The sequence below is a fragment of the Dendroctonus ponderosae genome, unplaced genomic scaffold (assembly GCF_020466585.1).
Source record: "Dendroctonus ponderosae isolate FM_Combo_2020 unplaced genomic scaffold, Dpon_F_20191213v2 Dpon_F_20191213_8, whole genome shotgun sequence".
Taxonomy (NCBI): Eukaryota; Metazoa; Arthropoda; class Insecta; order Coleoptera; family Curculionidae; genus Dendroctonus; species Dendroctonus ponderosae.
The window spans coordinates 4,378,302-4,392,474 of NW_026019016.1; the positions used below are offsets into that span (position 1 = coordinate 4,378,302).

The 14,173-nt window shown below is 32.9% G+C and overlaps 2 protein-coding genes across 2 annotated transcripts in view; both read right to left on the reverse strand.

The window, feature by feature from the left end:
• Window positions 1-1,309: 1,309 nt before the first annotated feature.
• Window positions 1,310-4,040, reverse strand: LOC125505360 (zinc finger protein OZF-like). Its single transcript, XM_048669048.1, has 2 exons — window positions 3,951-4,040; window positions 1,310-2,943 (listed from the first exon to the last, which is right to left on the reverse strand). The coding sequence occupies exons 1-2, from the start codon at window positions 3,959-3,961 to the stop codon at window positions 1,773-1,775; spliced, it is 1,182 nt and encodes a 393-aa protein (XP_048525005.1). The 5' UTR covers window positions 3,962-4,040; the 3' UTR covers window positions 1,310-1,772.
• A 5,152-nt stretch (window positions 4,041-9,192) lies between these two features.
• The window catches only part of LOC109538046 (zinc finger protein 569), a 15,144-nt gene continuing 10,163 nt past the window's right edge, over window positions 9,193-14,173 (reverse strand). The window contains exons 7-10 of the mRNA XM_048669121.1: window positions 13,843-14,001; window positions 12,345-12,503; window positions 11,081-11,271; window positions 9,193-9,386 (exon numbers count right to left, since the gene is read on the reverse strand). Coding sequence (XP_048525078.1) covers window positions 9,193-9,386; window positions 11,081-11,271; window positions 12,345-12,503; window positions 13,843-14,001 — 703 coding nt within the window. The remainder of the gene's footprint in view (window positions 9,387-11,080; window positions 11,272-12,344; window positions 12,504-13,842; window positions 14,002-14,173) is intronic.

Sequence of the window (14,173 nt, forward strand, 5' to 3'; positions counted from 1 at the left end):
TAACAGGTGATTAGTCAGGACAATCAAATTTGGGAAGAGACTAGAATTCTTCGTTCAGATACTTAATTATTTTTACTTACATGTGTAGCGTTGTTTCTGCTTTAAGCCTTGGCATGCATTTGGAGTATTAATTTTGTCCATTATCGGACAACAAACGAATAAAATACTGTTTATATTGATTTCTTTTACTTTCAGCTATTTTCTTTTTCTTTGCATTCTGAGGATATTATTTTTGGTTTGCAAAATTCTTCAATATACCGGGTGTTAGTTAATATTCTATGTTTATTTCATTTAATTAATGTATGATATACTGAGCTAAGATTGTCGGTATCCGATCTGAAATTCATAAATTTGGCATTCATAATGTCGTTTGTATCAATGCGTTAAGAACTTCCTATATAAGATTCTGAATTAAGGAAGATTTAAATTTATTTAAATTTCATGTAAAAATTATTTGCTACAAACCTTTCATCTGTACTGTTTTTCCTTCGTATGTGAATTTGACTTTAACTGTTGTTTTTGGTGGTATTTTGTACAGCAAAACTCGCACTCATAAGAGCGTTGGCCCAAATGAGTCTGGAAATGAGTGTGAAAATTTGAAGAATATAGAAATATTTTTATTCCAAATCTTGCACTCTTACTGCCCTCCTAGGCCCTTATGCCTATTTTGGTTGAGCTTTAATACGAGATTTGTTTAAAATTTTGAGTGGCAACTATCGCATTGAAAGGGACGGATATCTGAATGAGTCTTCATACAGGGTGATTCAACATTGGCGTCATTCGTTTTAAGGGTATATAGGGGCCCACTTAGAGAGTACGAGAAAAATATTGAAATAGTTTTTTTCGAAAATTTCAAGAAGAAATTAACAGTGGAAAATCGAATTTCAACTTTGTTATTAAGCATTATTTTGAAAAGGTCCCACGTTTGATTGGGAGCCTATTGGAATACTTAAGCATTCGAAAAGGTAAATTACGATCTTTTGGTGAAATTACGAAATTTTTCTTTATGGTGGAATTTTTTTGGAAAGGATCAAGGAAGAGCCATAACGGACAATTCTGAGCGCTATGGATGCATGTAAACCGATTATTATTTTTCCAATTTTCGACCACTTCCAAACTTCTTCCAGATCATAAAGCACAAAAATAGGGAGTTTTTCTGGATTTTTAAGTGGCCTCTGGCTAATTAAGTGGATGCTGCAAAGTGAACTCGTCCGAGTTTCCGTAATGCTTTCTTCGCTTGACCTTTTTATGGCAAATGTAACATTAAAACGGTAGTTGGTTTGAATATGGTGTCAAATTTGCAGACAAATTTATGCAATTAAAGTATATATTTTCTCAAATTTCTTACTTGTACTCTTTTTCTGTATGCGCTTTCAGATGGATTCTGAAGTTTTCCTTTCTTTCTCCAGATGTTGTTTTAATGTTGCTGGTTCCGAACATTTGCATTGCAAATTTTATGGGTGTCTGCTTGACCAGCAGAGGAGACAGGCATTTTTTATTAAGAAAAGTTAGATCAGATGGTCGTTTTGAGCCAAAGAATGTCGTAGAACTCGTTTGATCGTGTTTACGGGCCACACTGTATAATAATTAACTACAACTATACAAGGAGAACTACATTTTATAGATCTAACACTGTGCATAAAGTTACATTCTAAACAGGTTGATAAATAACTAGGTAATTAAGTAAAACGGCGCATAACTTACAAGTCTGTGATACACAAAACTGCTACAAAACTAAATGTGAAATTCCATTACTTATTAGTTGGGCGAATTTAAACATCCTCTGTACAATGCACAGCACGACAGTGTTTTCGTAATTTATCTTTCAGTTTGAATGTTTTACTACAAATATTGCATTCAAAGGGTCGTTCGTCTGAGTGTGTGACCAAATGCGCTGGCAAGCTTTTCGAATTAAAGAAAGTTTTACTACATACATTACATTTATACTCCTTTTCCTTGGTGTGTAAATTTAGATGTGTTTTTAAACTACCTTTTGTTTTGAACTTTGAATTGCAAAATTCGCATTCAAACCGACGTTCTTCTGAATGCGTTTCCAAATGCTGTTTTAGCGTTGGTGGTGAGAAGAAGATCTTACTGCAAATATTACAACTGTATTGTTTTTCTTTCGTATGCCTATTTCGGTGAGTGTTTAAGTTACACTTTCTTCTGAATACTAGATGGCAAATGTCACATTCAAAATCGCCATTTCCCGAGTGCATTTTCAAATGTTGATTTAAACTTTGTGGATAAACAAATATTTTATTACAAATCTTACAGCAGTATTCTTTTTCCTTTGTATGCGTATTTCGGTGAACATTTAACGTAACTTTTCGTTTAAATGATAAATCGCAAATATCACATTGAAAACTGCGACTGCCTGAATGTGCTTTCAAATGTTCATTTAAATTTGAATTGAATAGAAATGTTTTTTTACAAATCATACACTGGTATTTTTTTTCAGTCGAATGGGCCTTTAGATGCTGTCTTAGACAACCTTTCCTTTTGAATGTCAAATTGCACATTTCACATGAATGCGGGCGATTTTCCGAGTGTATTTTCAAATGGTCATGTAAGTTTGAATAAAACAAAAATGCCCTATTGCAGTATTTACAGTTGTACTGCTTTTCTTTCGTATGCTTGTTTCGATGGATTTTTAATCTGTCCATTCGCTTGAATTTTAGACCACAAAAATCGCATTGAAAAGGACGATCTTCTGAATGCGTAGTCAAATGACTGTTCAAGTTCGATTTACTTAAAAATGATTTCGAACAAATGCCACAGTTATGCTTCTTGGTTTTAAGGGCCTTTGACTCTTGCATCAGTATATGTTGATTGCTTCCGGAACGTGTTTCCTCTTTAACCATTTCTGACCAGTTCTGTTCTTCGATTTTAATTTCTTCCCTTACTTCATGCGATGATTCTACTTTTACGCTGATCAAAGCTCTGAAAATAACAGTACATAAGCAGCTGAAAATGTGACACATTACGGTTCATTTACATACATTTACATATATGTTATATGGCCAAATAATTATTTAGGCATATCACGTAAGAAATTTCGTGGTTTTATTTTCAATAAAGAATTTAAAACATGACAACAAAGACGACGTTCTAAATATATAAGAAGTGCAGTGGATAATTTTCTTGCACTTTTATACATAGACAAAATCTTAATCTTAACATAAATATAACCTTCAAGTGGCGGTTTTGGTTCGTTCTATTTGAGGGACATTCACTAGGGAAAAAAGGTCTTAAAAACTCCATTTGATTTGATCTTTAATATTGATAAAGGAAACCGTCGTGTAAACCGCCAACAGTAAAACAAATCTCTCAAATAATGTTCTCAATCTTTCTACTTTCTTTTTAATTGCAAATTATTTTTAGTCTGTTATAATTTCAGAGTTCACTTTAGACCGGCTTGGTGTCATATTTTGATTTAGAAGTCACATAAAGACATTCCAATCTTCACTCGTTTTAGAGACTTTCTGTTATCAAACCAATTGGAATTTAAAAATATCACCGTCCTTTCTGCTTCATATCCTTTTCATTTGTATGCAAATTACAAGATTTATTAAGAAACGAAGAAGCACATTTTCATATTTAAACATATTAATACATTAATAACGAATAAAAATATTAAATTTACTTATTGCGTTCAGTTGACTAAAAAATTAATCAACTCAAAAACTCAAAGAATTTTCCAATTTTAAAATTGCTATATACAATCCACTGGAATGAGTACTTAACTGAAAACGATTTTGGAAAGCTCTGTTAATATAAATAGTTAATTAAACTCAGACTTTTTGTATGTGTCTGCTTTGATGGAGTGCTAAACGACTTGAATATTTGAACGTTAAATGACAAATATCACATTGAAAAGTTTGTTCTGTAGAATGAGTTTTTAAATGAATTTTTAGATTATTTGGAAACAAGAACGTTTTTTGACACACCTGACATACATACTGTTTTTCCTTTGTGTGCTTGTTGCGATGCAGATTTAGGTGTGCCTTCCGTTTGAATTTTAATCCGCAAAAATCGCATTGAAAAGGTCGCTGATCAGAATGAGTTTTCAAATGATGAACTAAGTTGCTCGAACATGAAAAGGATTTTTGGCAAATCGAACAATTGAATTGTTTTTCTTTGGTATGCCTGTTTCTATGAACATTCAAGCTGACTTTTCGCTTGAATTTTACATGGCAGGTATCGCATTCAAACGGCCGTTCATCAGTATGACTTATTAAATGCGACTTTAAAAGCCATAAAGAGCGAAAAGTTTTACGACAAACCTTACAGGAATAATGTTTTATGTTGGTTCGTTTCTTCGGACCAATGTGAGTATTTAGTTCACTGCTTTTTTTGGGTTGGCAAGAGCGATTTGAGTGGTTGCTCAAATGCGCATTTAATTTTCGTTTGCTTGCAAATGCTTCTAGACAAATGCCACACTTTAGCTGCATAGGCTTAGATTGTTTACGATTTACCAGTCCAGGCTGGTCATATTCGTCCATTACAATTTCTTCGTTTCTTTCCTCTTTAATGCTCTGGTTATATATACTTCGAAGGTCTATTAGATCTGTTGTTTCTGTTTGATGTGCAAACTCTGATACGTCGTGTTCCTCGATCGTAATTTCTTCCGCTTTAAGGCTTTCCTCCTGAAGGTAAAACTCTGCTTTAATCACTGACCAGCATCTGAAAACAAATCCAATTAGCCGAAATATGTTTTAATCCCAACTTAATTTCAAGCGAAAATAGCGCAAAGTCGCATTGAATGACGCAATGATTCGCCTTAAGGATTGGAGGAGGAGCATTCATAAAAGTCGATTTGTTTGGAGCAACATTGATCTCTATCGGAAGTGAATTGGTGTTTTAACGAGAAAAATAATTTCTACTTTTGCAAAAAGCAATACTACAGAAGAACGTTTAATTTATCAACAATGAAAATTAAATTAAATAGTATCTGATTCAATATAAAAAACCACTGAACGACAATCTTTCGCATCAATCTCTAATAACTAATGACCAAATAATTAGACTTAAACGTTTAATGACAAATATTGCACTTAATCGGCTATTCATCCGAATTAATTTTCAAATGTCTAGTTAAATTGCTTGAGAATGAAAAGCTTTTGCCGCAAATCTTACAATGGTATTGTTTTTCTCTGGTATGTTTGTTTCGCTGAACACAATGTTGTTTGCGTTTGAATGCACTTTCAAGTGAGCAGTTAAATTATAACAATATGAGAAAGTTTTATTGCAAATTTCACAGGTGTACTGATTATCATTCATATGACCTCGACTGTGACGTATCAAATCATATTTTCTTCTAAATTTCGATTTTAAAATATCGCATTGGAAAGGACGTGAATCCTTATGAATTTTCAAATAGTCATTTAGATTCTGCGAAAATAAAAAAGTTTTATCGCAAATCTCACAGGAAAGTAGTTTTTCCTTTGAATACTTCTATCGATGGATGTTTAGAAGTCAGTTCGAGTGAACTTGAAATTGTAAATTTCTCATTCCAATGAGAAGTTTTCAGCATGCGCAGCCAAGTGATTATTTAAACTTGGTCTAGTTGGAAATGTTTAAGAGCAAAATTTACAGCTGTAATAGTTGTCTTGTGCAGAAAACACTGTTTTTGATGGGTATTCGTATGGGAAAATTCATTTGAATGCGGTTCTATTTAAACATCCTCATCGAAATCGTCTTCAATTTCCATTTATGTCAGTTTTTGATCTGAACTATTAAAAAAAATATATATATTATATTTATCTCAAATCGATATACATAAACTGTTATGGGATTTCCTGACTTGAGAAACGATATTCATTCAAAGACAAAAAAAAAATCTATCAGACTATGAAGGCTTTTACGGCCGGCCAAATCACATTTAGAAATGTTTTCCGGGCTTTGAAGCCGTGCTTCATGGGAATTTCTATAATGTTGAGATATATTTTTAAATTTTGTCGCAGACGACTTTAATGAACTACCTGGCGTTTTAAGGTGTTTAGTGGTTTTGATTCGGAAAATTGCTCACTTCCGATCGTCAATTAGTAGATATTTCTGCAAGAAAATCTTATTTTCGTTCTATTCAAAACGCAAAAAGTTCAGTGGTTTTGGGGCAAATTTTTCCAACCGATAAAGTGGTGGAACGAATTGTGGACATACTTAGAGGATAAAAAGATGCCTATAGATGAATGTATTATGTTTTAAGATAAAGGATCCAGAATCAGCATGGACGTATCGTAACTTCCAAGTTCTTCTGGATGGAATTAACGTGTTTTTGAAATGAAATTTGAAACTAAAAAAAAATTAGTTTCTAAATTTATTATTAAAGTGAATTACAATTTTTGAGTTTGAAATGGGCCTCAGCCCCTCTTTGGAATCGCTACTGTTGTCAAGTATACAATACTACATATCATACATTGTACCGTCCAACTGAATTCCCGATGAAACTGCTAATTTCGTTCACATTTTCAATAGCAAACATTCTAATGAGTAATTAAATGGTCGCGCAATTCTTCACGAAGTGGAAATGTTTCTTTACAGGTTTTACAGTAATAGTGTTCTCCCTTCATATGTGTATTTACATGCCTCTTTAGGGTACCATTTCGACTGAATTTTGAGCTGCAAATTTCACATTCGTAACGGCGCTCCTCTGAATGACAGTACAAATGTTCGCGTAAATCTTCAGGATTTAAGAAGGTTTTCCTACATGTTTTACAGTAATAGTTATCTGCCTTTGTATGGACAGTCAAATGCCTCTTTAGATTATTTCTGCGCCTAAATTTTGAACCGCAAATTTCACATTCAAAAGTGCCGTTTTCGGAATGAATCAGCAAATGGCCACCGTCTGAATGCACTTGCAGATGCTCGCGTAAATTACTCAAACTTGGAAAGAGTTTTCCACACTTTTCACATTCATACTTTACTTCTTTCGTATGTGTTTTTATGTGCTGTTTTAGATGACTATTAAGTTTGAACTTTGAACCGCAAATGGTACAGTCATAAGGGCGATCGTCCGAATGAAACAGCCGATGCTGACGTAAATTATCCAAATGGAAAAATGTTTTGTTACAAAGCTGGCACATTAATTGTTTTGCTTTTGAATGCTTATTTAGATGGGCCTTTAGTTTGTGTTTATGCTTGTAAGTTACACCGCAGGTATGACACTCAAACGGACGATCGTCAGAATGAGACTTCAAATGAGATGTTAAATGGAATGAAAATGAAAATGTTTTATTACAAATTCGACAGCAGTAAAGCTTTTCTTTAGCATGCGTGTTTTGGTGTTTTTGTAGACGCTCAATTTGGGAAAATTTTAATTTGCAAACTTCACATTCAAATGCAAACGCTTCAGAATGTGTACCCAAATGCTTATTTAGACTTGGCACAGAGGGAAATGTTTTGAAACAAATTTCACACTTATAGGGTTCCTCTTGTATTCCTCCGGGTTGGCTGCTTTTGAAATTTCGGCCGGACTCGAAAGTTTCATCACTCAGTTCCTTCTCAGATTTTACTTTCTGAATCAAATCTTCTTCCTCAATATCGATTTCTTCTTTTATTCTATGTTCCACGTTTAAATCACTTTGGGATCTACAAAAAATTAATATCAATACACGCATATATGGAAAATTCTCCAGAATTTCCATTGATATTTATCGACTGAAAATATCTCTTGTGAAAAAGGGACTTTCTCAGTTGATAACGATTTGGCTTGTTGATTCTTTATTTACTATTAACGCTTAAAATTTTAACCGCATTGTAACTAAATATATTTAAAAGTATTTGAAGCAATCAAAATATTTCTATTTCTACAGGTCATAAATACTTTACACTTTTCCTTGCAAATCCTGCATGCGCAACACAGTAAAAATGCGAATATTTTCATATTACTTTACCATTTCGATAAAGGATGCTAAAATACAACAGCAGAACAGTGCGTTTGGATGTTTTTATTCAGTTTCCACAATTAATTATTATATGAATAATAAATAACAATTAATAATAATAGTTTTATTACAGAATTAAATCAAATTCGAGATTCATTTGACATGTTGGTCTTAAATACGAGGGTTGAAAATTAATTTTGGATTAAATAGTTTTGAAGTGGTTTGCGCGGTGGAAGGCAAATTACCAGCCTATAATTTCTTCAGGCGACAAAATTGATACCAGGAATTGTCAGGTGAGTTACATATTTATGATTAATTGTTAAGTAAAAATAAAAATTTTAAAATATCAAGGTACAGAAGAAAACATGCAGTGTGTTTACTTAAGCTTGCACCATATGAGAAACTTTTTATTATTAATTTTGACGAAAAACGTTTTACGTTTGCGGCCCAGTGTATTTCAGTTAAACTTTCTTTCTGCTGAGCTAATTGGCTAATTTTGATATAAATTATAGCACAAAAACATATTTTCCCATATTGTTAGTTTATCAAGTGGTGACATATTGGAGTTATCTAAATTATATGAACATATGTACTATTGTTCGATTCTATGCCTTTTTTGATGGCATTTCAAATGCCGCTTTTGTTTAAATTGCAAATCGCAAGTTTCACATTTGAACGGTCGCTCGTCTGAGTGACTACGCAAGTGAGCCAGTAAGTTACATGAATATAAGAAACTCTTGTCGCATAACTTGCAGTCGTATTGCTTATCCCTGGTATGCTTATTGCGATGTACATTTAAGTCGTATTTCCTTTTAAACTTGCATTTGCAAATATCGCATGAAAAAGAGCGCTCGATAAAGCTTCCATTCATTTCCCTCGTATGCTTATTTCGATGAATATTTAATTGCTGTTTGCGTTTATACTTTAAATTGCAAAATTCGCATTCAAAAGGACGTTCATCTGAGTGAGAGATCAAATGCGACTTTAAATTTCCAACACGTTTAAACCATTTGCTGCATATATTGCACGAATAGTTGTTTGCTATTGGATACACATTTTGGAAGTCGTTTAATGTTTTCATATGGAATGTTTCATCATCACTTGGGTTCTCTTCTAATTTAAGTAGTTCAGTCAGGTCGCTATCATCGATTGTAACTTCTTGCTTTACTTTGTCGGGTGTTTCATAAATATGATTAACTTGAGTGCTAAAAAGGAAATTATTGAGTCTCTTGGTAGCAAAACCATCAGAACTTTTTATTTGCTGGATATAATTCCTTTTTTCTTTTTTTTCTTAATAAAACTTATGTCAGATCTTCTTCCTTTCAGCCAAATAAGGTCTCAGTGCCCTTATTTTACTGTATAGCAATAGTCTTCTACTAATTCGCATTCTTATGTCAATTTTGATAGTTCGGTAAATGCCTTTTATGCTTAAAGTATAAACTACACAGATTACATTGAAAAGGGCGTTTGTCTGAGTGCTCATATCAGAAAATAAACCAGCTAAATACAAAACAATCTTATGCCAAATTTTTTTCACATATATATTCTTTAGTTAGTATAATTATTTTAATACAGAACAAGTAAATACGAAATTATTCGCAACGCAAATATGTTGTTAGCTTATATGTATTCTATCCCAGTTGTGGGAGCCAAAGCTCGCCTTAATGGACGCTTTGTAGCTGTCTTGAAAATATCCGACACAAATCTGCCAATTCGTCCGCCGTCGTGCTTAGAATACTTCAAATTTTGTTTGTAAAACGTTATGTAAAATCTTATTTGTACGTGTAAAATTAATGAAAAAAAAGGCATAACGTCTACAAAAGGAACACCAATAAACTAGGGTTGCCCACTTGCAATCGGCAGGCTAATCGAACCATGCTAAAGGAATTAGGAGTTTGCAATTAAAACGTTAGGTTCCACTTTTCGTACACTCGTATAGCTGGAGGACTCAATGTAATTTACATGGTTTTTATCTATATATATATAATTCTCGTGTCACAGTTTTAGTTACCATACTCCTCCGAAACGGATTGACCAATTTTGATGAAATTTTGTATGTATATTCAGTACGTCTGAGAATAGGTTCTTATCTATTTTTTATACCCCTAAGTGATATGGGTGCTGCCATAAACCCCTATCTTTTAATAGTAATTCAATAAATTTAAAAAAAAATAAAAAAAAAATCTCAAGTGGGCAAACCGCTCACTCGAGATGAAAAAAAACCCTAGGAATAATTTATATGGCAATACAACGTTTGCCGGGTCAGCTAGTTATACTATATACTCGGTATAACCGCAAGCAAAATTTGAAGTATGTTATGGTATAAAGCAGCTGCAAGTTGTAAACCTTCTAATGCACGGTCTACGTAAATCACCCTGTAGACAAAATGTCCTTTCTTATTTAAATGTCTATTAATTAGCATTCTTATGTTTCTGTTGAGGTCTCGTTAATTAATGTTTTTGTATAAATTCTAAATTACACATCTTACATTCAAAAGGGCATTCGTGAGAATAAGAAACATTACATATAAAATCGGCTCTCTCCTATTTAAACTTCCACTAACTCCCCTTCTTATGTCTATTTTAATGTTTCGGTCAAATCCCTTTTAGTTTAAATTTTAAATTACACACCTTACATTCAAAAGTGCGTTCGTCAGGGTGACTTCATATGAGAAAATACGCTACCTGAACATGAGAAAATCTTATGGCGAATGTTGCATTCGTATTTCGTTTCTTTCGCATGCGAGTTTCGATGAGAAATTAGATGAGACTTTGTTTTGAACTTCAAATTGCAAATATCGCATTTGAAAGATCGTTTGCCTGAATGCGTTACCAAATGAGATCTCCGACTGTTTGAAGTCAAAAAAGATTTTCCACAAACTTCACAATTGTACCGTTTTTCCATTGTATGTATATTTCGATGCGCATTTAAGCGGGATTTAGTTTTAAACTTTAAGTTGCAAATATCGCATTGAAAAGGACGCTCATCTGAGTGAGTAGCTGTGTGAGATGCCAAATATCTTGCATTTAAAAAGCGTTTATGACAAATCTCGCATTCGTACTGTTTTTCTTTTGTATGAATTTTCCTATGAGCCGCTAAGGTCTTTTGTCTTTTGAATTTTAAATTGCAAATATCACATTCAAAGGGGCGTTCGTCCGAATGGATGACCAAATGATATTTCAGATATTGTATACGTGCAAATGTTCTGCCACAGAAATTGCACTTCAATGAAGTTGAGGGTGAGTTAAGAAGGGTATTTTGGTGAATGCTTTGGTCATCGGCATCCATTTCACATTTAACCACTTCACTTAGGTGGTGTTCCTCGATTGTGATTTCTTCTTTTATGACATCAACGGGCAGCTCTGAACTATTGTTAAGTTGCAACCTAAAAATAAAAATAGTCAGCTAAAATTGGTAGTGGTTTAGTAATTGTTTCTGTATTTGTAAATATTCTTCAAAGCGAGGGTTTGATGCGAATCTTCAATATTAATTTTCACACAAAACGCCACTAAGTGATTTAAATAGAATAAAGGATTTTAATAAAGTTAAATTTATTTTCTTATTCAGTACAAGTAATAACTACGCAAACAGCATAGAAAAAGTACCAAACTTCTTTCATATGCTTTTTCAGATGAGCCGCTTGGAAAAATTATTTTCAAAATTGATACAAGTGAATTCGAAATTAATAACGGCGCAAATAGCACCGTGAAAACATCGACAATATACAATACTTTTATATTTTTTACAAAAATGTTGTGTGTAGACAAAATTTATTTTTCCTTATTAAATTTACACTAATTTGCGTGATGTCTTTGTTGATGTATTGTTAAATCCCTTTTTTGTCTATATTTTAGAGGACACTGCTCACATTGAAAAGGGCGTTCGTCAGAATGACTGGTCATATGTGAAACTAAAACACTTGGATAGAAAAAAACCTTATGACAAATGTTACACTCGCATTGTTTTTCTTTCGTATGCCTGTTTCGATGACGGCTTAGATACGCCTTTGCTTTGAACGTGGAATTGCAAATATCGCATTTGAAAGGGCGTTTGGATGAATGAGTTAACAAATGGTAATTCAGATTGTATGCTGTGTAAAAAATTTTACCACAAACGTTACAATCGTACTCCTTTTCCTTTGCATGCTTATTTCGATGCTCAATTAAGCTGTGTTTATGTTTAAACTTTAAGTTGCAGACATCGCATTGAAAAGGACGCTCATCTGAGTGAGTAATTTTGTGACGTAACAAATATCTTGCACATGAAAAACGTTTATGACAAATCTTGCAATCGTAATTTCCATCTTTCCTATGCGTTTTTCGATGATCCGACAAGGTCTTTTGTTTTTTGAATTTTAAATTGCAAAATTCACATTCAAAAGGGCGTTCGTCCGAATGGAGAACCGCATGAGATTTCAGACTTTGTATACGTGCAAATGTTCTGCTACAGAAATTGCACTTTAACGAAGCGCTCGGTGAGTTTAGAACCGTATTTTGGTGAATGGTTTCGTCATCGGTGTCCATTTCACTTTTAACCATTTCGTTTAGTTGGTATTCCTCGATTACGATTTCTTCTTTTATATCCGCCAGCAGCTCTATACTGTTTTTAATTTGAGATCTAAAAATAAAAATAGTCAGCTAAAACTGGTAGTGATTTGTTAATTGTTTCTGGATTTGTAAATTTTCTTAATGTAAAAATATCTTAGCTATTAGCTAGTAATAAAAATAGTTAGGAGATAGAAGTGCGATAATATGCAAGTTTTCGAATATAACTTATTTTTTAGGGGGATATTTCAAATCTTTGGCCAAATGTGGTTAAATAAGGGTAAAGTTAGAAGCGTCAATTTTACGTTCCCCAAGTTTATAGCTATGCTGTTAATAGAAAACCACTCAATATGAGTTGAACAATTTAACACTTAAAATCCTATGTTGTGGGCTAAAAAAACGCACTATGTCTTTATTTACCTAATCTTTATAAGTACATACAATAATGTTAACAAATATAATGATTATAATACAATGATGTTACTTACTAGTAACTATCCCTAAACGCAAATTTACATTTTGCATTACTCTCCGGGTACTTTCAATATTAAATTTCAAATTAAACGCCACTAAATCAATTAAATATTATCTACATTAATAAAGTTAAAATTATTTTCAAAATTGGTACAAGTGAATTCTAAATTAATAACTGTGCAAATAGCACCGTGAAAACATCGACATTATACAATGTTTTGGATTTTTTACAAAAATGTGTTTACGAAATTTGTTTTTCCTAATTAAATTTGCACTAATTTGCGTGATGTATTTTCAGATGTTTCGTCAAAGTACTTTTTTGTCTATATTTTACAGGGCACACCTGACATTGAAAAGGGCGTTCCTCAGAATGACTGATCATATGTGAAACTAAACCACTTTGGTAGAAAAAAAACTTATGACAAATTTCACATTCGTATTGTTTTTCTTTCGTATGCTGTTTTCGATGACGATTGAAATACGACTTTGCTTTGAACGTGGAATTGCAAATGTCGCATTTGAAAGGGCGTTTGGATGAATGAGTTAACAAATGATCATTCAGATTGTATGTTGTGTAAAAAATTTTACCACAAACTTTACAATCGTACTCCTTTTCCTTTACATGCTTATTTCGATGCTCACTTAAGATGTGTTTATATTTAAACGTTAAGTTGCAGTAATCGCATTGAAAAGGACGCTCATCTGAGTGAGTAATTCTGTGACGTAACAAATATTTTGCACTAGCAAAGCGTTTATGACAAATCTTGCAATCGTAATTTTCTTCTTTCCTATGCTTTTTCCGATGAACCGCTAAGGACTTTGGTTTTGTGAATTTTAAATGGCAAAAATCACATTCAAAAGGGCGCTCCTTCGAATGGACGACTAAATGAGATTTAAGATTTTTTAGACGTGCAAATGTTCTGCTACAGAAATTGCACTTGAATGAAGCTGGCGGCGAGTTTAGAACGGTATTTTGGTGAATGGTTTCGTCATCGGTGTTCATTTCACTTTTAACCATTTCGTTTAGTTGGTATTCCTCGATTATCATTTCTTCTTTTATATCCACCAGCAGCTCTATACTGTCTTTAATTTGATATCTAAAAATTAAAATAGTTAGCTAAAACTGGTAGAGATTTGCTAATTGTCCCTGTATTTGTAAATTTTGTTAATGTAAAAATATCTTAAATATTAACTAGTACTAAAAATAGTTAGGAGATAGGAGAAGTGCGATAATATGCAAGTTTTCGAAAATAACTTATTTTTTAAGGA